Source organism: Haliotis rufescens, unplaced genomic scaffold (genome assembly GCF_023055435.1).
Source record: "Haliotis rufescens isolate VD_foot unplaced genomic scaffold, xgHalRufe1.0.p SCAF_17, whole genome shotgun sequence".
In the NCBI taxonomy this organism is placed as follows: Eukaryota; Metazoa; Mollusca; class Gastropoda; order Lepetellida; family Haliotidae; genus Haliotis; species Haliotis rufescens.
In genome coordinates this window covers 7,289,416-7,314,026 of record NW_025963857.1, presented here as the reverse complement: position 1 = coordinate 7,314,026, position 24,611 = coordinate 7,289,416, and the positions used below count along the sequence as shown (strand labels likewise).

At 39.3% G+C, this 24,611-nt stretch overlaps 1 protein-coding gene across 3 annotated transcripts; it reads right to left on the bottom strand.

The window, feature by feature from the left end:
• Positions 1 to 5,207: 5,207 nt before the first annotated feature.
• LOC124136840 (type 1 phosphatidylinositol 4,5-bisphosphate 4-phosphatase-like) lies at positions 5,208 to 23,380 on the bottom strand. Of its 3 annotated transcripts, XM_048397480.1 has the most exons (10): positions 23,242 to 23,364; positions 23,063 to 23,064; positions 20,609 to 20,735; positions 15,086 to 15,273; positions 14,466 to 14,572; positions 13,565 to 13,664; positions 12,513 to 12,562; positions 10,897 to 10,987; positions 9,766 to 9,820; positions 5,208 to 9,029 (listed from the first exon to the last, which is right to left on the bottom strand). In XM_048397480.1, the coding sequence occupies exons 3-10, from the start codon at positions 20,691 to 20,693 to the stop codon at positions 8,944 to 8,946; spliced, it is 762 nt and encodes a 253-aa protein (XP_048253437.1). In that variant the 5' UTR covers positions 20,694 to 20,735; positions 23,063 to 23,064; positions 23,242 to 23,364; the 3' UTR covers positions 5,208 to 8,943. The 3 variants fall into 3 exon arrangements, with proteins under 3 accessions (XP_048253437.1, XP_048253438.1, XP_048253436.1); XM_048397481.1 differs by lacking the exon at positions 23,063 to 23,064 and having other exon boundaries at positions 23,242 to 23,380; XM_048397479.1 differs by lacking the exons at positions 20,609 to 20,735; positions 23,063 to 23,064; positions 23,242 to 23,364 and adding an exon at positions 17,824 to 17,948.
• Positions 23,381 to 24,611: the final 1,231 nt, after the last annotated feature.

Below are 24,611 nucleotides of genomic sequence, written 5' to 3'. Positions count from 1 at the left end.
TGAGTAACATAACATGTTTCTTAACATAAGTACATGTATCTAAAGAATTGTTTCCATGGTAAGGAAGTCCTGTGAATATGAATTTCTCAGTTGCTGAATATTGTTTCGTGTAAAGAATCTAAGAATGGATAGAAAGTTCTTTATGGCTATTCCCTACTAAAAAGGTTTATGTTCATTTGACTTGGAAAGGGCTCATTTGTGGGCTGGGCTACCTTTTCTTAAAGTACGTTGACATTTTTCTCTAGTGCAAATTAAAAATGAGGAATTCTAAGCTGGATTTGTTTACCCCTGTATTGTATTTGAACTCTCCCAATTAAGCAGGCATGGTTTATCCCGGAACTTGCAAATATATTTTGTAGAGTAGTGACGCAGAACATGAAGATGTTATTTCAAGTACAGAACTGCCCACATAGGCTAAATATATCATTGGAAAAGTCAATTTTTTAATTAAAAGTTTAAAAAAAAGTAATAGAAAAAGTATTCATCTTTGCTTGTTGGTGACTGACAATTCTGGATGTCTGAATTCTTTAGTTGAGCCTCTGCTGCTACAGCATAATGACAATAGTATTCACACTGTTGCCTTCAGGAGTACTCAGATACTTGACCAGCGTTGACTGTATTAGTTTTTTTACCAAATCATAGTCATCTGTTATTTTGTGTTGATGCCAAGTGTGTTGTTTCAGTATGTTCTGTTAGTATGTTCTGTTCATTCATCTGTACATACCTCTATGTATCCATTTGCCGTATCACAGGACGAGGACATTACTCAGAGCTAATGCTGCTCCAGAATGAGTGGTAGCTAAGCTAATTTGTGAAAGCAAGCCTTAGACCCAAATTAAAAATACTCATGTTTCTCTTTTTGGTTTGGCCTAAAATGATGCAACCTAGTAGAATTTTTCTTTTGGTCAAGCATATCAGAAGTGATTTAATTTGTTCAAAAGTATGTAACTGGTTTGATTTCAGGCTGGCTAATTGGTGTTATGTGCCCTTTGTTTAACATCTAGAAAAGTTAGCCAGATGTGGAGAGTTAAAATGATGCAGATGGAGACAAGAAACATACAAATATATTAATTTGGCGAATGCTCATGTTTATATTTGCTTTCCACAAGCTTTGTTTCCTCAGTTGCTGCAAGAGGCATTAAGCAGGTAGTTGCACTCACGACATGTCCAGGTTACTTCTGGGGCGGTGGGGTAGCCTTGTGGTTAAAGCGTTTGCTCCTTACGCTGAAGACCCGAGTTCAATTCCCCTACCGTGATATTGCTGGAATATAGCTTAAAGCGGCATAAAACCATAATCTATTAATCTAATCAAAGAGCAGAACATCCTGAAAACAATCACAATTGTGTTGATGCTTCCTTCCCAATGTGTATTATTGTGATGTCAATGTCTTGTCCTGGTGATATCCAACATGCTCAATCTACTGGTGCTTGTGTACATAACAGTATTATATTGGTTTTGACAACCAGAAGTTGGGATATTGACGATGCTGTCTATGTTGATCGTTCTTGTGCAATGATGAGCAGTAAGCTCCTGTTGACCGTTATCAGTGGTTATGGAGTAAATGGGAACAAAATGTTTGTACGAAGGCAGTGCTAAATACGTCTTGTACATGAAAGTGTCCACCCAACAAATACACCAGAAGTTATATCTGCAGACAAGACCTATATACTACAGTCTAAACCTTGAAATTATAGACGGACCATATGTTTATCTGAAAAGGACCTTTTTGATAGAGACAGAACCGAGACACTATACATAACCTAAATACTATACACAGAACCTAGAAACTGTAGCCAGAACCTAGACATCATAGACAGAACCTAGACACTATTAGACAGAATTTGGATACTACAATCAAAACCTTGAAATTAGAAAAGTCACATATACAACCGTATATTCATCTGAGAAAGACCTCTATGCTATAGACAGAAACTAGATACTATACACAGAACCTAGAAACTGTAGCCAGAACCTAGACATCATAGACAGAACCTAGACACTATTAGACAGAATTTGGATACTACAATCAAAACCTTGAAATTAAAAAAATCATATATACAACCGTATATTCATCTGAGAAAGACCTCTATGCTATAGACAGAAACTAGACACTATACACAAACCTAGAAACTGTAGACAGAACCTAGACATCTAGAACCTAGATACTATTAGCCAGAATCTGGATACCACAATCAAAACCTAGAAATTATAGTCATCACATGTACAACAGAAAAGACCTATATTCTCCAGACAGAACATATATACTATAGCAAACAACACATGGACAGAACCTAGATACTACAATCAAAACCTAAACATTATGCTTTGGACAGAATCCAGAAACTATAACAGAACATGTACACTGCAGACAAAATGTATACATTTGTCAGAATGTATACACTACAAAACCATACTACACTAGAAAAACCAAGATGCTACGGGCAGAACCTAGATACTATAGAAAAACCTTCGAAAACATGGACAATATATGGACAGAACCTGTTTACTGCAGATGAAACCTATACAACATGCATGTATACAGAACCTTGATATTACAGACAGAACCTATGTTCTACAGATGGAACCTAAACGCTACAGACAACCTATACACAATGGACAGAACCAGAAAAACCCTATATGTGTCATGCATGTACTATAGAGGGAACCAAAATTACATAAGTACGCTGCTAGCACTTTTACAACTGGTGTAAAAAGGAGCGTAATCCTCCCAGGTTGTATTCCAATGTGATATGTTTTAATTATGTGTGTGAGCTGTGTGTGTCATGCTGTAGTTAGTGTTGTCCTGTGTGTGTATGACTTGCCTTAGTGCTAGAGCTAGCTGTTCAATCTGGAAGCCTTTGTAAGTGATCTTTGTAAAGTGAAGCTTTTGTCATGTTAACATTTACGTAAACCTTAGGATTGAGTTAGGACGAAGGAAAGAACTCATTTTCATTGTAAATGAATGAATCGATATTCTAACCTTTGGAGAGAGGGGACAAAGAAAAAAGGGCAATTGAAATCTGACGAACCAAGTTGGAACAAGTACCAATTTAAAGGACAATTTTTGAAAATCTCTTTATGATCATATGAGGGTGGGGTAGCCTTGTGGTTAAAGCAGTCACTTGACATGCAGAAAGTCTGGGTTCAATTTCACACATGGGTACAAAGTGTGAAGCCCATTCCTGGTGTCCCATCATGATACTGCTGTAATATTGCTAACAGTAGCATAAGAAACATTATTATGATGCTGTACAAATGGGGAATTACCTTGATATTGTTCAGAGCATACAGGAGTAGGATAAATGTCTTTGTTTTCAGGTTATTATTGTATCAGTTTCATCCATGATTACATTCGGTGAACAATGTCCAAAATATCTTGTTAGGCCGCTCAGTTATATCAATAATTTAGCATTGAACACTTTGGGTATGTCGGGTTTGTGTACTGTGTTCACTGGAGGAGCAGTCATTGGTAACAATGTTGTCAGGAAACTCTTCTGATTGATGTACATGTAGTATCGCCAGCTCCTTACAGGGATCGTGGGTAAGGAGGAGTGCCTCGGTGTTATGCCACTACTGGTAACAAAAGACATGATTATTAATCCTAGTGAATGCAGTACAGCAAATAAGTATATCCATTGTGTGTTGTTTGGACAGTATCATTCTACAAAACCCTTTTCATACATCATTTTAATCATGTATTTTACATCATGTTATGACAAAGTTAATTTTCAACTAACGCTAAACATCCATTATTAAATCATACATCATTCAATTACTCTTTTGTGTTTTGTGAGATTACTTCATCTGTGCATCCTCGATTATCCAGGGGGCACAGGTGGCCCAGTCATCTGAGGCCCCGTGATTCGCTGTGCAGAGTTGCGTCCTTTGGGCACGCCAGAAACGTATGATTATTGGTTCGAATCCCGGTTCACCCCAATTATGTTTCTAGGTTTGTCAGCACCATACCCATGCTCGTGGGTTTCACCGAAGTGGGAATCGTCTGCGACTTGCATCACTTCGGACTTTCCTCCCACAGTAAGCTGACATGCGGTGATAACTGGAATACTGTTAAATGCAGGGTTAAACCCAGCTCACTCTCACTCGATTATCCAGAGTATACTTCCGTTCTATTTAGTTATAAATACACTTGACACAGTGCCACTATCGCTTCTTTTGAGAAGTCATGTCACCATGTCCATGTCAGTAAGCTGTTCTCATCAATTAACAGTGTATTTACATAGATTGGTGCCGAGAGTGGCCTCAGCTCAAAGGTAACATTTCAAGACAATGTAGGCCTTGACATGTCTTGTCTAGACACTTCACTCCCCATGATACAAAGGGACATAACTCTTAACCATAATGTCTAATCCGGACTGCTGTCTCAACCCAACTCAAATCCAGGTTAAAATCCATTTCTTATCCTGATAAATACCCTTGGCGCATTCACTACCTTAGTTTTGTTCTGAATTTTGTATTGAATGACAATCAAATTACACTTGAGAGATTCTGTGGGAAGTGACTTAGAGACATGTCAGTTCTCTAGGGTAGTGAATTGGTCAAGGGTACCATCTTGTGATAGAACCTGACTGCCTCCGTGGTCTGGTGGTTGAGCGGAAGCTCCGGGGGTTTCGTCCCCGGCCGCGTCATACCAAAAGACGTTAAAAGATGGTACTTGTTACCCTGTCCGGCGCTCGGCATTAAGGGGCTAAAACAATGACTGGACGGCTTGGAGTCAGTATAATGTGTCTGTGTGGGGTATTCATGTTAAGCTGCGGCATGGTATCTCAGTGAGCTAGCACTATGAATCGGAATCAGTCAGGACTAGTACAAGCAGCCACATACACACATACGTGCATGCCCGTCACTATATCAGGTCTTCAGCAACCAATGCTTGTCGTAAAAGGCAACTAACCGGATCGGGTGGTCAGGCTTGCTGACTTGGTTGATGCATGTCATCGATCCCAATTGCGTGGATCGATGCTCATGATATCAATCACTGGATTGTCTTGTCCAGACTCGATTATTTACAGACCGCCGTCATATAGCTGGAATACTGCTGAGTGAGGCATTAAACAACAAACAAACAGACAAACAACTCTACGTTAAACTCAATTTCTCTGATAGAACCAAGATTTCATGCTCCAGGACGGGAACATCAGAACACCACGTTGACTCTAGGTCACAGCAGCAAGTACAACATAAGAGTTCTGCACTGCAGTGGAGTGTTTATTTCAATATGTTGTCATGACAATGATATGCTACAAGTACCACATCTAGACAATATATAGAAGGCATCACAGAAGTTGTAAATTCAACAACAAAATACATCATGTTATGATTAAAGTAATAATAATACTGGAATATAGAAATAACGGAGTGCAAATTCCAACTGAAAGCAGTTGTGTATGAGCTAATGTTCTTGTGTATGACGACATGTTTTCTAAGTATCAATAACAGCTAAACATTCTTGTCCAATAACAATCTGATGTTCATGTCACGTGATCTTTCTATTCCTGTGGAATTTATAATGTGCTGAGCATGTGACCTCAACTTCAGTTAAGTTTTGCCACGACACAATCTAAACATAAATTCATATGTAAAGACGTTATGAAGATTGTGTGTCATATGCTAATCACAAGAACATGTCCCGTTCATAATTTTGTAAGGAAGGGAAACAACTGCTTTCCTGCAAACATGTTATTGTATAAAAATACTTAACACAACTCTATAATTTTTTTAAACAAAATCAAATCTGTCAGAAGTCTCTACATAGAAAAAAATGAGCAAACTACACACTCAAAAATACTTAACAGTCTGAAACATGATGATGTATATATATACAATGAATTTTGGCATAAACTAACAGCATGAACAATGTCTGTCTAAATGTCTTGTATCACTATTGTCATTGCTTCAATGTATTGAGAACAACATTGACAAAGCTAACTGATTTCTTTGTTCCAAACAATACGATGCGCACAAGATCACAGATTCACTGAGGAATGCATTTACATGATTTTCAATATAACAGTATCACTTGGCAACAAGATAAGTAATATCATGACAGACATGCTTTGTACATAACAGATACTATTAGTAAGGCTCCAAGCCAGAATGCAATTGTTTGATTTATTATAATTTATCTATTAATTTATTATTCCATCAGTTTTAGTACAAACTGTAAGATGAGAACCTGTAGTCCGATTGTGTGTCCGACACATGTAAAACTTAACTGTGTCAAGTTGTGAAATATTAACAATGAAAATCTATATATCTCATAGAATCATTAACATAACATGACAAGATGCAAGAATAAAATTATCAACAATGAATAACATATTATAATCAACAATAGTTACAATTGAATTTAATGTTACTGTTATATCTTGAAGATTACAAATTTATCTAAATCATTCTTCATTCATATTGATTAAATGTATTTGTAGGTTTGATTATATGACAAGTTATCACTCTGATCGTTGATCTTATTTCAATATCTTAATTATTAATACATGCAATTTGTTTTAGGAGTTAGATTTTCCTTTCATAATCAAACATCACAATGAGCTCAGAATTGAATCATATATGAAGGATTTAAACGAATCCTACATGCAGGTGTAGTACATATTCAACCAGAAGGAAACAGCACTAGCTGATAACATCAATGGTACAACAGTCCACTCTGATAAGTCAGGAATAGTGAAAATATGGCCCAAAACAACCCCAAATCCTTCCCCATTCCACCTGTGATTGTCAGATTTCAGAAATAAGGCCAGCTCACTATATTGTTTTGTGGATGAACCTTTGAAGATCTAAAACAATAATGATAAAAATTATTTTTATTTAAATAGTTCTTGTTTTACTTTGACAATTTTTTAATGTTTTTTTCTGTATTTTATGTCAATAAAAACTGAATTATAGGACTTGCAAGTTTCTGTATAGCATGTTATGTAATGTATATTAGCATAGTTTGCAAGAAGAGGAAGAGTTGGGGATGTTTATGAGTGCTTCCAGCACTGCTGATTTCGCACCAATATTGCACAACAAATAAAGCATGCTGTGATGTGATGGTGTTTGCCTTTATTGCACAAAATACTGGAGAGACAGATGTCATGTGTGTGGTACCTGATCATCATTCTGCAAAAAACAATATTATAAGTGTCATAGACAGATTTTCTTTGAAGGTTTTGGTCTTACTTATGACTAGATATAAGGTGACATACTCTTTAACACTGAGCATCTCCACCTCCTCCACCTTGTCTGTACTGTGGTGGACTGTCACTAATATCCCGAGGCAAGGGAGGTAACTGACCATAAAAGTCCAGTTTCCACCCTTACCGAACTAGGCCGGAATTGCGTAGTTGCATTTTGGCAGAAAATTCATCTATGCATAGTCCAATAAAATCACGCATCGAACTAAACATTGTTTGTAAACAACATGGATTTCAATGTGCAGATTTCGGTCGACAGCAGGATTTGCAAACCATGTATAACACCAACTGAGTGTCGACAGATATTTTGTAAATCTTTTCATGTTTTTAATCAAGATGCTCAAGTGATTTGATGCACTTCGAGGGGCAAGACCTGTTTTATTTCAAGGATCTTGATTATCTATCATATTTGTCTTGACTGGGAACTGCCATTTTGTTTGAAGCAAATGCAAGTGATATCAGAGATGGAATCTGATTGTTTAATAGGAGGGACATAACTCGTAATAGCCACGTGTAGCGCTATGATTGAGCCTGGCAGTTCCAGCCTAGTTCAGCAAGGGTGGAAATTTGACTTTTAAAGTCAGTGAAGACAGGGATATCAGGACATTCATATACCCTGGGTACTGAGAAAAGTGAGCGCTCATCCTTCAGTGAGTATTATTGTGGAACTGCTTATTTGAGAGCAGACCAGATTAAGCGTTTGCCAAACGTCAGGCAATGAGCACATGTCTATAAATACTTAGCCTGTACAACATACTTAATGTCAGGTGCATATTTACATCAATTGTTGAGGGACAAAATACACTACAGAAGTAACTAGATGTTTCAGACACATCGACAACCATAACTGATGAATGATATTAAGTAGATAGGTGTCCCTGGTGGGATAGCCTCGTTTGTTCGTCACTCATTCTGCTGTGTGATCTAACTCAATAACCATGGTGCCTTCAAACTTAGTTGAAATCATTTGTGTATCTTTAATCCTGAGTTTGAATATCTTGATTTTTTTTCAAATGTATAAAGTGATTTCACATTTCCAAGCAGATCTAAAAATTTTCATTCAAACCCGCATCTATTTGGATAAATAGCTTTTTTATTGTCTTTTAGATATGATAAGCAGCAAACTAACTTGACACCAAGTTGGTCAGATTAGGTAGTGTGTGTCCAAATTTACATAGAGAACTCTCAACAGTAGGTCAACAATAAACCATTCCTACAAAACAGACTTGTGAATTGAGGCAAATCGGCATTGTTTCAAAACACACAAGTAAATCTGACATGTAGATAATGTGAATAACATGTAAAAGTCTTATATACACATCTTTATCAAACAATCATTAAGTTCTTCACCAACTGTTAGAACTGTAAAGATCACAACAGAATAATATAATTATTGTACAACAAAATCTGCAACATTACAAAACCATACACCCCATAGGTCACATTAAACTATTCTGTCGCACAAATTGATGTTGAAATAAGCTTTACAACCTAATATTTGTGTATGCGTGTTCTTGTATAACATGTATAACGATCTTTAAAACTCTATCTTGTAACCAGTTGCCATGGTCGCAGCTTGACCTTGTGACATTGCACCAATAAAACAATCAGTGGACTGTAAAATCATCAGATTGATCTTGATCGGGAGGAGTTCTGGCTGCTCACGTGACCTGCTCTGCCCATTGTGACCTGAGGTGACCTTGACCTATCCACTGTGACCTTGACCTGTGATTAAGCACTTCCCACCACGGTGCTGCTACGGATGGAGAAGTAGTACAAGGCTCGGATCACCAGCAAGATGCCAGAAATAAATGCGCCTGCAACAAACAGAACATACTTGTGTTCACTTTTCTGTTAAAAGATATATTTTAATACTTGACTGTAAAACCAATAAGAGTGTGTGTCAAAATCCAACACGGCAAGTTCCAAATAAAACTTCTCGGTTTTGAATATTCAATAAAACATGTTTATCTTCTCATGAATAAAATGATAATTGTTATATATGAGTCTGAATGAAAATTCTTTACAGAAAACCCTCTCGCTAAGGAAATACAAGAATTCTGACACTTGTCTGCCTTGATGTCTTAAACACTATGTGGCAGCACTGACTACAGGTTCAGAGGTGACACTCATAACCTGAATGTACTTGTGGTAAGCGCTGGCAAAAAAAGTCGATAAACGGATTTATCGTTGCTGGGAAGAAATGTTACCAATATTTGATATGAAAATTAGGACATTGATAATAACTGACATGAACTTTTGTGATGAAATAAAGTTTAGATTTACCAAAACAGACTTGTTACTGTCAATAATGTCAATTGCTGAAGATGGAAAGTAACTGTTTTTGTTACATCTCAAATGTCCACAAAGTAATCCCTGAATAAATGTGCCACCACTCACCAGTGGAGTGAAATATGCTGATTCTTTCAGAATTCCTTTGCGTATTTGCTCAAAGTTTTCCACCGATATTTATCAATATTTAGTTAACGATTATCGATCACTATGATCTGTATAGCGAGCTAGCACTGGTTATATAACCTGCATGCCACCTACCTGTCCACACCACGTAGATTCCTCCATAGTCACTAGCTATTGCATAGGTGCCAATCTGGAAGGGGAAATATGACCAGCGTAAGGTTTAAAAAAATAAAAGAATTGGTTCTCAGGCAATGACTTTTGCTTGTTCCAAATAATATGTAACCAAAAAAACAGTAGTGCACCATCAACCTGCGCAAGGGCCTCATGACATTAACAAGCATACAAACTCCTTTTGCCGCCATGACTATAACACGAGATGCGCAGTAAACTAGTGCACATGTAAAGGGAAGTAACTGCGTGCTATATTGAATCACATTTGTTAAATAAAAGATGCATACAAACTCCTTTTGCCGCTATGACTATAACAGGAGATGTGTAGTAAACTAGTGCGCATGTAAAGGGAAGTAACTGCGTGCTATATTGGATCACATTGGTTAAATAAAATAAGAATATTTTAAAAAAAATGAAACAAGAGTTTGCCACTAGCGTGGCTATATCCCCCGCCCCTGTTGCAGAATTTATGACATAATTAAATCTAAACAAACCCTAACCTTTTTTAACCGAGGTGGAACTTGTCATGGAAATTGTAAAAAAAAAAAGAGTTTGGAACCTAAGTCCATCTTGTTGCCATAGAAACGTAAAAAATAAAAATTTCTTAAATGTCTAAATAGCAAAAGGCACCAGTTCAGTATGTACCTGACAGACCTGCAAAGTTTCATGAAAAAATATTGAACGGCTTCTGAGTTATGCTCCAGAAACAAAACTTAATGGACGTAACGGAGGAACGGACGGAGTCCATTTCTATAATAAAAACGAAACGTGTGGCAGACTTTATGATTATGCGGGCAGTGCCTGAGAACCAAGACTATTATTATCTTTAGCCTAAAATGAGAGGCCTGCGTGATCATATCAAAATCAGTGAATGTTTTATTCTGTAGGTTTTTATTTTTATTTAAATACATATTACTTCTTGCATTTTATATTGAATTTATGATATGCTGCAGACAATTTGTGTTTTGGTCACTTAAAAAACTAAGAGCTCCAAAAACATAACTGTTTCATTAAGCTTGAGAAAAAACATGTAGTTGATGATACAAAAATTAATAGGTCCTCCTCAAGCAGCCTGATAAACTGGTGTGACCTTACCGTGACCCCAATCCCTCCACCCAGCAACAGGATGCCGATGATGAGGCAAATCAATGCCCGTGTCCGGACATATCCACTGCCGACCTCCGACCTGCAACAGTCATTCAGTAAACTCGTTGACGACTGTACATTATATATATATTCACATTATTGTATCTCCTGACTCTATTTCTGCGGTATTTTAGTCTTCACGGAAACCATGAATGTGTGCGATAGATATCACAGGATTTGTTCCACCATATCCTCAAACCTATATGACAACCCTTGTCTCACATCTGAGATTTTATGACTACACATGTAATATCAGGGAACTGCACATTTTAACAAATGGTGAAACATTTCCTTACCATGAAAAACAATGACATGAACAGGTGTGTCTGTGATTTGCATCCAGATTGACTTCAACAACAACTTCTGCGGAAATTCTGATGCTACTCTAAGTTATTTTCTCTCTTCAAATGTCATTGATACACAAAGACCAGACATGTTTCCGACACGCAAAAAATGTTTAAAAGATCACACAAAAGTCATTTCATCTACAAATGCTTATTTCATGTGTTGAATTTTGTTATACGAATTGAATCACTAGAATATCAAATCCTTTAGGAATATAACCAAGTATGTTTAACACAGAGTGAGCGAGTGAGTAGGGTTTAACACCAATGTGAACAGTATTCCAGTTATATCACGGCATGTCAGCTTGACGTGGGTGGCCAAAGTACTGCGGGTTTCAGACGTTTACCTTTTCTGAAACCCACAAGCACAGGTATGGTTTGACAAACCAAGAAATATAATCAAGCTCAAACTGGGGTTTGAATCCACGATCATAGGTTTCTGGTGTGCCCAAGGGACGCAACTCTGCACAGCGAATTGCGCGCCTTAGACGACTGGGCCACCTGTGCTCCCTGCATAACTCAGATCACTTGACAACTCCAACCACTGTTTCAATTCTAAACTGTTCAAGACTATGATGGTATACACATCTTCCCAAGGCAAAGGAGTTAACCGACAATAAAAATCCAGTTTCCACATTTGATAAACAAGGCTGGAATTTTTGGCCTCAATCTTACGCCATCCGTGGCTATTACAAGTTATGTCTCTTCTATGCCCCACATATAGACCAATTAGATTCGACCTCCAATATCACTTGCATTTGTGTCAAACAAAATTGCGGCACCCAGTCAAGAAGATCTGATCGATGATCAAGATCTATATTGTAATAAAATGGGCCTTACTTCCCAAAGTGCATCAAATCATGTGAGCACCTTGATTTAAAACATGAAAAGATTTGCAAAATATCTGTTGATGCCCAGTTGATGGTACACATGCTTTGCTAATCCTGCAGTCGACCGAAATCTGCATGTTATGATACATGTTGTTTACGGACCGGATGTCAATTTGGTTCTGCAAGTTTGATTGGACTATGCATAGACTCATTAGTCCAGCCAAAACATAACTCCATAAGACCAGCCTAGTTTGGCAAGGGTGGAAACTGGACTTTTATCATGGTTATAGTCAGTTAACTCCCTTGCCTCGGGAAGATGTGGTATACATTAGGGCTTACACATACAGCATGATTAATGTGTACAGTTCTAGGTCATTCACAGCATACTTACACTTTACGGCAGTGAGGACATCGAGCCAACAGTCTGGAATTCACCTGGAACTGAGATTAGGAAAATGGATTATCTCCCTTGAAATATTTGGTAGGGCTGTGTGGGTTGCTGAAGACCTATTCAACTCTTATGAATAAACTATGGTGATGTCATTGGAAAAAAAAAGAGTCTGATTTGTCAAATTGATGGATTTTGTTCCATAAGGATTTGTTCAATAAATATGTTATATGTTACAGAGAAAATAGTATTGATTCAAGGGAGACATTAATCAATATGATACTAGTGAGCTATTGAATATCATTGGTTGACTTGTAAGGATGTTATCAATAGCATGAGTGAACACTACCATGACTACTGTGCATGATGAAGGCCTGTCACTGCAGGCCACAGACATTGTCACCCAGGGGAAATCAACTCTGCATAGTGAATTACAGACTCTCTGACACCTGGGTCAGCTATCATAATTGGGTGAAATCTAGATTCAGAAGGTGTGTGCATGATTTGCACATCAAATTGGTGCTCCATATGATACAACTGGACCAACCATGTTCACGCCTTACATACCATGACCATGACTTACTATGGCCCTGATTAACGATGACCCTGACTTATGATGACCCTTACTTACGATGACCCTTACTTATGATGACTCTGACGTACTATCACCCTGATTACTATGACCCTGACTTACGATGACCCTGACTTACGATGACCCTTACTTACGATGACCCTGACTTATGATGACCCTGACGTACTATCACCCTGATTACTATGACTCTCACTTACTATGACCATGACTTATGATGACCCTTACTCACTATGACCCTTACTATGACCCTGACTTACGATGACCCTTACTTACTACGACCCTGGCTTATGATGACCCCGACTTACTATCAACCTGACTTACTATGAAGATCTGGTTACAGTAGGCACGACCCTGGCTTATGATGACCCCGACTTACTATGACCCTGACTTACTATGAAGATCTGGTTACAGTAGGCACGACCCTGGCTTATGATGACCCCGACTTACTATGACCCTGACTTACTATGAAGATCTGGTTACAGTAGGCACAGCAGATGCGTCCAGAGCCAGGAGATCGGACTGTAACACTGGCTAGACCGCCACTCAGGTTGATCACACGGCGACTGAAAGGCAAGTAGTCACACACTGACAAATAGTAACATGTGTTAGAGAAACGTGTGAACTAACATATGTCACAGTAACATGTGTAATAGTAACATATGTCAGAGTAACGTGTAATAGTAACATATGTCAGAGTAACATGTGTCATAGAAACACATGTCATAGAAACATATGTCATAGTGACATGTGTCATAGTGACATGTGTCATGGTAACATGTGTCAGAGTAACATGTGTAAAATTAACATGATGGATATTGGTATTTGGACACCCTAGAAATCTCTTAGTTATATTATATTGTGTCAATTATCACAAAACCAAAATAATTTGAATAATTTGTGACTTGTGGGAACATCTTACAACCAAACTTGTCACTATGAAGTTCAAACTGATCGTGATAGAGTCCATTCTCCGATCAATTCAAAAAGGGTGAGCTCGAGTGTGATATCAAACCATTTTCATCAAATTCTCAAGTCACAAGGTAGGGAACATAACACAGGGGCTTAATATATTGTACTCATCGTGGGAATTGAACACAAGTCCTCAGCGTGATGAGCAAACGCTTTAACCACAGGGCTACTCCACCGCCCCAGGAACATAACACATGGGCTTCACATATTGTATTCAAGGTGGGAGTTGAACACAAGTGTTCAGCGTGATGAGCAAACGCTTTAACCACGAGGCTACTCCCCCGTCCCAGGAACATAACACATGGGCTTCACATATTGTATTCATCGTGGGAGTTGAACACAAGTGTTCAGCGTGACAACATTTAGCTGGCCGCCTACCCCACTGCTCTCCCTACCAGTTTTGTCTTGGGCAGGCAATCCTTTGTGCAGCGCTGCGGCAGACAAGCAGACAATTACACGGACATCGCACATACTTCTTCCCAGGTGGCGCTGCCTTGATGGGCTGGAAAGATAAAACACCACATACCGTAAAATCCCATCATTGTGTTGGAGTTTACTGACTCGTACGTTTCTTTGTTTTTTAACGCTGCACTCAGCAATATTCCAACCAAATGGCAGTGGTCTGTATATAATTGAGCGTGGACCAGGCAATCCATTGATTGACATCATGAGCATCAATCTACGCAATTGGGATATGATGACATACATCAACTAAGGCAGCGAGCCCTTTAAAGCCAAGCGCCAGGCAGGGTAACAACAAGTACCATCCTTTAACGTCTTTTGTTATGACGCGGCCAAGGATCAATCCCCGGATCTTCCCCTCTCTTCCACTAGACCACGGAGGTGGTCTATGCCCAATGGTATCTTTTTCATCAGATAATCGAAACTGGTTATTCTCTGTTGTTTCATATTTATGAATTAATATGATGGTTAGCAGGTAATGCCAAGCGCTAGACAGGGTAACAACAAGACCGATCTTTTCACAACTTTTTTCGATCAAACAGACTCAACTAACCGTGGCCTCCTGACACACTCCACACTTGACGACATGTAGGTGACTCTTCCCCTCAATGTTGATCATGGCCTGACACACCTTGCAGTTGACCATCGGCAGCCCCCCCTGTGGGGTGGGGGTGTAAGGGGGAGGCAACTCATCCGGCTGGATGGGAGGGACTGTCACCTCAGTCGATGCTGCAGCTTGAACTAAAACAAATACATGATATTCATCATAAAGGTCAGCCATCATTCAACGAGAAATGATAATTATTGAAACAGTGAATGTTTTAAAATATACAAGAGTTATGTTTTACCGTAAACAATTTGGCTAATACTTATTTCTTAACAACTATTGTTATTAAAGTGTATCGCTGTTAATGAAACACTATAAATGTTACGTGTTTCACTCCAATCATATTCACTATAAAGTCAAAAGCTTTTCATTGCTCGACACGCATTTAATAAGTCATAAAAATGAGTAGTTTCACTATTGTGAAACAATTTTTTGGTTGGTTGGTTTGTTGTTTAACGCCGCACTCAGCAATATTCCAGCTATATGACGACGGTCTGTAAATAATCGAGTCTGGACCAGACAATCAAGTGATTGAAATCATGAGCATCGATCCACGCAATTGGGATCGATGACATGCATCAACCAAGTCAGCAAGCCTGACCACCCGATCCCGTTAGTCGCCTTTTACGACAAGCATGGTCCCCTTTTACGGCAAGCATGGGTTGCTGAAGACCTATTCTACCCCGCAATCTTCACGGGTCTCTTGTGAAACAATGAATTAAACCAATAAAACTTGAAATAATAAATTAATCAAAAATAGCCTCCTTTGCCTGATGCTATATTTGTTGTTTAACGTCAGCACACGGCAATATTCGAGTTATAGGGTGTCAGCCTGTAGTGTAACTAATCAAGTCTGGACCAGACAATCCAGTGATTGATATTTAGAGTAACAATCCACATCATCAGGGTACAAAGACACGGTTTGTTTGGATTGTTGTTATTTAATGCCGCATTCATCAATATTTCAGCTGCAAATAATTGAGTTGGGACAAGACAATCCAGTGATTGACATCATGAGAATCGATCAACATAATTGGGATATGATGACATGCATCAAACCAAGACAGTGAGCCTTACCGCCGATCACATTAGTCTTGTGACACTGTCATATGGGAAACAAGCCTGAAGTGGAACATAAACTAACGGAAGGTAAATCAACCCATTTCACCTGAGGGACAAGTGAACAACAAATTTATCTTATCGCACACCTAATGATATTGTAGGTATGTCTCATCATGCATGCATGGTTTGATCTGCATCTGCCAGAATACCACACTAATGCAAAATAGCAGACTACAGAAAACAAACTTATTCCCCCAAGATCTATTTCATTTGGAAAAAATCGAAAATATCTGGCGATCAGATGATTAAATTGAGATAGAATTATGGTTGGTATGTTGCAAATGTAATGCCATCAGCATTGATCAGTACGGCTATTTGGGCGGGGAACATAAGAAATGTAGTAGGGATGTACCTTACATGTAAGCTGGGGTAAATTGGAAACAAAAGAATGGGTCTACGCCAATCAGAATCTGATATTATTTGTACGGTAAGAAAAGTAGGAAATCTGTAGTTATAATGCAACTAAGATTTGTTTAGACACATATCCATGATGTCAGAAATATAGTTTTCCATTTCATCAGTTGGTAGGAGAGTTATTGCTTTGTTTTTATAGTTTTATCATATTTACTTGAAAGCAAAATATGTGACCTGTATCCAAATGCTTTAACACAAACAATCAAAGGAAATCAATAATACAATACCAAGCAGTATTTCTTTGAGGAACTAGTGCATTGTCATGTCGTGATGACCCAGAGAGTTCACAAAGCTGGAAATCGTTCTACATCTGACATACACCTCAGGAAATTAGAAATCCTATATTTTGATCACAACTTCCTCAGTACCAGTAAATTACTCAAATCTGTATAAATCTCATATTATAGGGATCAGTTACTTGCTATAGCAGTGTCTATCACCACATACATCACACAATATATCCTACAACCCTACATTGATAAGCTAGGTTTGTGTAGGCCCCCTTATAAAATCCAAACTCAGTACAGTAAACTACGGTTATAACGAACTCAAAGGGACTACTATTTTAGTTCGTTATAACCGTAGTTCGTTATAAGCATATATACAGCATAACTACAACAAATAGTCGGGACTAAAAAGTGAGTTCGTTATATCCGTCAGTTCGTTATAAGCGTGTTCGTTATAACCGTAGTTAACTGTATATATATACTAGATGGCAGCAATGTTTATGAAACAAAATGTGATTGTCATTCAACCTTTAATAGCTCGACATACATATAGATCTGTGTCGATTCTGTAACGAATAGCATTCATACAAACATAACATTGATCTGATGGTCAATGAAATCAGAAATCAGATAAACGAACTCAACTGTAATTTGTAAATAACACTTCCCTGACGAATCATTCAGAGTTTGAATTTTTTAATGACTAGATAATGTGTTCCACCAATAACAGACTTATTCCTGTTTTTCCAGAAACATTTTCTAAGGGCGTGATGTTTCGGATGTATCTATACCCCAAGAAAGATTCTACAGAATTACCTGGAAACGAACCTGACAACTAATCAAGATATTACGACACAATTTTATGACAAGACACCTCATAGCAAATCACGAAACAGGACTAGTGAGGTTTAACATGATTACCAAAATTGCTGGGGTCATCAGAGTAAGGCGGTGGGAGTTCCTGTTCTTGACCTCCCGTGTTTTCCTTCAGTAGAGGGGTCCGTTCCTCCTCATCCGCCATCTTGTCGTTTACACTGAAGTCATGTGATCACGGTCATGTGATCCGCTCACAAGGAGTGTAATCCGATAATGTTGATACACATTGCACGCTATTGTACACGGTTCATAGTTTTGATAAACAATGTTGACATACGGTCATGAGTAATTGCTGTCTCAATTTTCTTCATGATAAATCATTAGCAGGGTGTTAAGCCACGTAGGATTTCTATTATCCATCACACCCCCTATTGCATAATGTTCTACTCTCATAACTATTTGAAATAGTTTAACATCCCCGTCAATCATATACAAACTTTATTATTGGAGTAATCTAATTACTTAAATGTGTTTAATTATATTTCCTTAATTGTTACATATTTCTTTGTAACTATTAACCAAGGTTGTTTATGTTTATGTCAGTTCTTAGCGCATGCATAGTTTTCAATTTGTGCCCTTGTTGTGACGACACGTCAACTTATCGATTCAAACGCAAGCACTGACACGCGTTTCGAAACAATCACATCGTGTGTAATAACTATTTTATTTTATAGGATTTATTCTAACAGCGCCAAGGTATCTATTTTTAATGTCAGACTCAGAATGCTGCTATGAACGGCAAAGCCGCCACCGTGGTCAAGTGGATAGTCAGAATGCCTGCTTTGTCATGTATTCATAACGCGTATGTCAATATTGTCAATACCTGTCAGTAGGTAGCTACGTGTCCCGCATCAGCTGGTGTATGACTGTTCATTTGTATCGAGACTTTAAACTATCCGGTGATATTTATAATAATACTGATATAGCACATGTGACCTATGCTGTATGCATGTGTTGTATGTGGTCGCTTCACCATCCTACTCAAGACTACTGGATATAGAGCGTCTGCCCGGCCGCGTCATGCCAAAAGACGTTAAAAGATGGTTCTTGGTGTAACCATGCCTGGCACACGGCTTTCAGGGGCTAAAACAAGGACTGATCTGCTATGAAGTAATATACTGTATCTCATGGGCTAGCACTATAAAATCGGCATTAGTCTTGACTAGTATCAGTGAACACACACAAACGCGCGCGCGCGCACGCGCCACAAATATCGCGACGCGCATGCACGCGTGTGTGTGGCTTCTTGTACCAGTACGGACTAATGCCGATTTATAGTGCTAGCCCACTGAGAAACCTTGCCGCAGTTTAACATGAATACCCTACTCAGACACAGTACACTGACTCTGAGCCGACCAGTCCTTGTTTTACCCCCTTAATGCCGAGCGCCAGGCAACACCAAGTACTATCTTTTAACGTCTCTTGGTATGGCGTGTCCGTGGGATCGAACACCCGACTTTCCGCTCTCTGGACAGACGCTCTATCCACTGAGTGAGATGGGATTTAATGCCGCTTTGTATCGTTCAGGCAGGTCACAAAGGGCTCTGAACTATGGAATCTTAGAGGGAACACTGTCGCGTTGTCGCCCTTAAAAAACAAGTAAAAAATGTCAAACTTAACCAAAGCGCGACAGGCGACATATGTTGACCTTGAACAATGTCGCGTTGTCGCATTGTCGCTCTTTGCTGAAATAAAAAAAATAATTATTTAAAGCACGACAAGGCGACAAATGACAAAAATGTCGCGTTGTCGCACTTTGGTCATCTTCCCGAGGCAAGGGAGTTAACTGACTATGAAAGTCCAGTTTCCACCCTTGCCGAACAAGGCAGGAATTATGGAGTTACATTTTGGCTGGACTAATGAGTCTATGCATAGTCCAATCAAAATCGCGCACCGAAATCGAAATCCGGTTTGTAAACTGTCCTGCAGATTTCGGTCGATTGCTGGATTTGCAAAGCATGTGCACCGCCAACTCGTTGTCAACAGATCATTTCCAAGTCTTTTCATGTTTCTAATCAAGGTGCTCACTTAATTTGATGCACTTCGCGATGTAAGACCCGTTTTATCACAATATAGATCTTGATTATCGATCAGATCGTCTTGACTGGGCGCCGCCGTTTTAGTTTGACAATGCAAGTGATACGAGAGGTGGAATCTGATTGGTCCGTAGGAGAGGCTTAAAAGGGACATAACTCGTAATAACAATTGGTGGCGCTACGATCGAGCCCAGGAATTACAGCCTAGTTTGGCAAGGGTGGAAACTGGACTTTCAAAGTCAGTTAACTCCTTGCCTCGGGAAGATGCACTTATTTTTGACACCTTTTGCTTGTTTTTGTAAGGGCGACAAGGCGACAATGTCCCTTTTAGGATTCCACACTGAACCGTTGTTCAGTTGCATCACGAGCACGGGTCTATGAGCATCTTATTCGAGAAAATGATATAATTTTTTGCAAAAGAGGTTTCAAATGATGTTCTTCATTTTTAATTAAATACATTTTGGTGATAATAATAGTACCGAGTTCCATTTCTGTATATACAGACTCTTTAGTCTTTTTAAGTGATTATGTTCATGAAATGTTCAGGGTAGTCTACCTCTGACTTTGCCATACATAGCCAAAACTATCTTCATTAAAAGGGACCCGTGAAGATCAGGGGTAGAATCTTCCTTCAGCAACCCATGCTTGCCGTAAATGGCGACTATGCTTGTCGTAAGAGGCGACTAACGGGATCGGGTGGTCAGACTCGCTGACTTGGTTGATGCATGTCATCGTATCACAATTGCGTGACAATAATTTTGACATTTCTATAACTGAGGCCACGATATATGTACCTGGTCCAGGGACGTGTTCATCAACACTGACTACCCCATCTTCATTGAGGAACTCGCTCGACTTCCCAAATCCCGGATTGTCCATAGTTCAAGGGACGCCGCCGATGACAGTTTGTGGTGTATCAAGCTGAAAAAGAATCTCATTCACAAATACTGTCCTTGCTAAATATCCTTCATCACGAAATATAATCAAGGTTACTCGGATTCATAAAAGTATATACGTTCATTTAAATACCCTTATCACGAAATCCCTTCTTTCTAGCTCGAAGCTAAGCCAAGATTTCATCGGCTTCATTCTATTAGTTACGGTGTCTTTAGTTGCCGTATACTGTGTCATATTAGGTAGAGCAGAAACATATTGGGCGAGGCGTTGATATACGGTGTACGGTCCCATATTAGGTCAGTAACAACCATCTTAGATTTTCACTGACGGTATACGGGCTCAAATGGGTTAGTAGTTCTGCTCTCTGATTGGTCAAACTCCTTTTGAGGCATAATAAATATGTATACACGTTCAGATATACATGCCTTTATGACGAAATCCCCGCTATCTCAAAGTTTCTCGTTGATGCCTTGAACACGGGTATGAGGCCAAAACACACCGATTTATTCAACGGGGTTGAAATGTTCTCTTGGCAACTGTTAATGTAACAGTATGATTGAAATAGCTTGCAATAATTGGATATTATTGTACAGTCAAACCTCGATAGCCCGAACGCATCCGTATCCATAGTTCGAGTCAAGCGTACTGCCGATATTTGAATATATTTCTGATCCGTAAAGATCCAGGGTAGAATAGGTTTTCAGCAACCCATGCTTGTCGTAAAAGGCGACTATGCTTGTCGTAAGAGGCGACTAACGGGACTGGGTGGTCAGGCTCGCTGACTTGGTTGATGCATGTTATTGAATCCCAATTGCGTGGATCGATGCTCGTGACGTCAATAACTGGTTGTCTGGTCCAGACTCGATTATTTACAGACCGCCGTCATATAGGTGGAATATTGCTGAGTGCGGCGTCAAACAACAAACAAACAAATAAAACACTCTGATCAGGATCAACATAAATCAACAATCTCTTGAACGTGAGAAAACGGTGTTGAGCTAACAAAGTTTCGCTCCGTTTAGATATTTAATGGTTATTCCTACTGCAAAACTGCGTTGGGATTCCAGAATTTCCAGAGTGAGGCACCTAATCGCCAGCACACAAAGTCAGCGATCTAACCCACTCAGCCACCGAGGCTTCCACATAAAATGAAAGTCCGACAACTGGTAGTCTAGATTTACTTACAAAGCGTTATCCCAAATATAACATTTGACCACTTTCTAAATGGCATTGTGTATTCATAGCTTTCGGCCATGGGAGCTGTGCCAATTTATACTTGTCAGAGGGGTACACAAAGTACGCGATCTAGACTACCAGTTGTCGGACTTTCATTTTTGCGGAAGTCTCGGTTGCTGAGTGGGTTAGATCGCTGACTTTGTGTGCTGGCGATAAGGTGCCTCACTCTGGCAGTGTGGGTTCGAATCCCGGATGGGACCCGTACGAGAATCTGTACTTTGCTAAGAAAGTGTTATCCCAAATATACATTTAGAGTGAGTGAGTATGGTTTAGCAATATTCCAGCAATATCACGACGGGGGACACCAGAAATGGGCTTCACACATTGTACCCACGCCGGGAATCGAACCCGGGTATGCGGCGTGATGAGCTAACGCTTTAACCACTAGGCTACCCGACCGCCCCTGTTACATTTAGAAGTGGTACACATAAGCACTAGGCACATAGGTGCCCTGGTCACGGTTCATGGCTGGCTGGTGTCCAGAGCTCCTATCTGCCGAGTGCTTGGGACTTATAGCTTTGATCTTTATCGTTGTTAATTATCTAGCTGGCTTCCTTTTGCACTTATGTCCTTTCTTTTACCTATCAATGCTAATTACCCCCGGCCTCCCGTTTGCCCATTGCCCATTACCAATCACTATAATTTAATTAATTATAATCACCTATCAGCGCCAATTATCTGTTGGCTTCCCTTGTTAGTTCTTACATGTACATATATATACTCTCTGCCACATAGCATTCATCTGATGAAGGAATAAGCATAAACTCGGAAACGTTGTGTTTCCAAATAATAAAGAATAAATTCTCTTCCCTTTTGTTTTGAGTAGTATCGACAGGCCCATACCTCTACACAGCCTGACCTTCATTTAGTCAATGCACGTTATCAACGTCGGTCGGCTTATGGAATTCAGATCAGTCGTTCACTCTTTTCGACATGCCTTTTACTTACATAAGTTGGTTGGTCGTTTAACGCCGCACTCAGCAATATTCCAGTTATATGACGGCGGTCTGTAAATAATCGAGTCTGGACCAGACAATCAAGTGATTAATATCATGAGCATCTATCCACGCAATTGGGATACGATGACATGTATCAACCAAGTCAGCGAGTCTGACCACTCGATCCCGTTAGTCGCCTTTTACGACAAGCATAGTCGCCTTTTACGGCAAGCATGGGTTACTGAAGATCTATTCTACCCCGGATCTTCACGGGTCTAGTTACATAAGTATACTTACATAAGTATATAATATTTAGTATATGAACAAAATATGTATAAATGGAAATATCGCCATACCTTCAAACAGCTGAAACAAGGAGCGTTCTATCTGTCGGGTGGTGACGTGATGAACTCCTCTATACCTGTGTCGTTGATGTGAGGTGCGTGAGTGTTGAGTGTTATCTTCCACAGATAGGTCATGTCACCTGCACGGGTTACACGGCGAGTGAGAGAGTAAGATATAAAGATGTTTCAGTATCACGCCATTTGACGTGGGCGAAAAGCTCAAAGTGATGCCTGCATAGATGCTCACCACTTGAAGCCCACGAGAAGCTGCCACACTGGGTTAAGTCCTAGCTTACACCGGAACCTGGCACAGATAAGGGGACGCAATTGTAGCGCCATATATACAGTAAACTACGGTTATAACGAAGTCAAAGGGACCATTAATTTTAATTCGTTTTACCCGCAGTTCGTTATATATATAACGAACACCCATATGGATGGGACTCAAAAACAGTTCGTTAATTCCGGCAGTTCATTATATGGGTGTTCGTTATAAACGTAGTTTAATGTATATGGAACAGGCATTCCCTCATACTTATCAAAATTCGGTTCAAATCTTATTTTTGTAAATATCAGAAGCTCGAGTGGATTACAATGAATACCACCAAAAGGTCGGTATACTTTGAAAAGAAGGAAACGCAAAAGTAGTAAAATCGTAAATTTCGCGAGTGTTGCCGACATTGGTCATTTTTGCATGGATTGGGGGTTAGTTTTGTGGAAAGAATGAGGTACTGCAGACATTTGGTCAAAAGATGGAAGAATCTATAAAAAAAACACAACCACGTGTGGCGCCGAAACACACTGACATGACATGCACGGGCAACATCACTTGTTGGGCTATAAAATCGTTGAGTTTTTATTTGTATGCCATCACAATCTTACAGCAAGTGAACAGTGAAAACATGCCACGACTGACGGAAGCCCAACGCAACAAGTTAAACGTACGACTACAAACAGGAGAATCATCTTCAGCTGTAGCCATTTTTTTCCACGTCGCACCAAGCACCATTACATGACTGTTGAACCGTTATAAGACACACGGGACAACACGTGACCCTCCCAGATCCGGTCGACCACGTATCACTTCCTGAGCACTGGACACATTCAAACGGCTACGTTATTTACGTGAAAGAACCACCACGGCAACCTCTACGACTACAGCAATACTATACAGTGAGGAACTGTTTACGCGCTGAAGGTATTCTTTTTTTTTAAATATTCAAGTCTATATTCACATTTCAAATAAAACATTTCAACAAGTATACATTATTCAAAATCCACTCCCTTTACATCAAACTATCAAAACATATTGCAAATATAGACAATCATAAAATATGATATCATACAACTATTCATTGCTTGGATTGAAAAGTCTGTGGAAG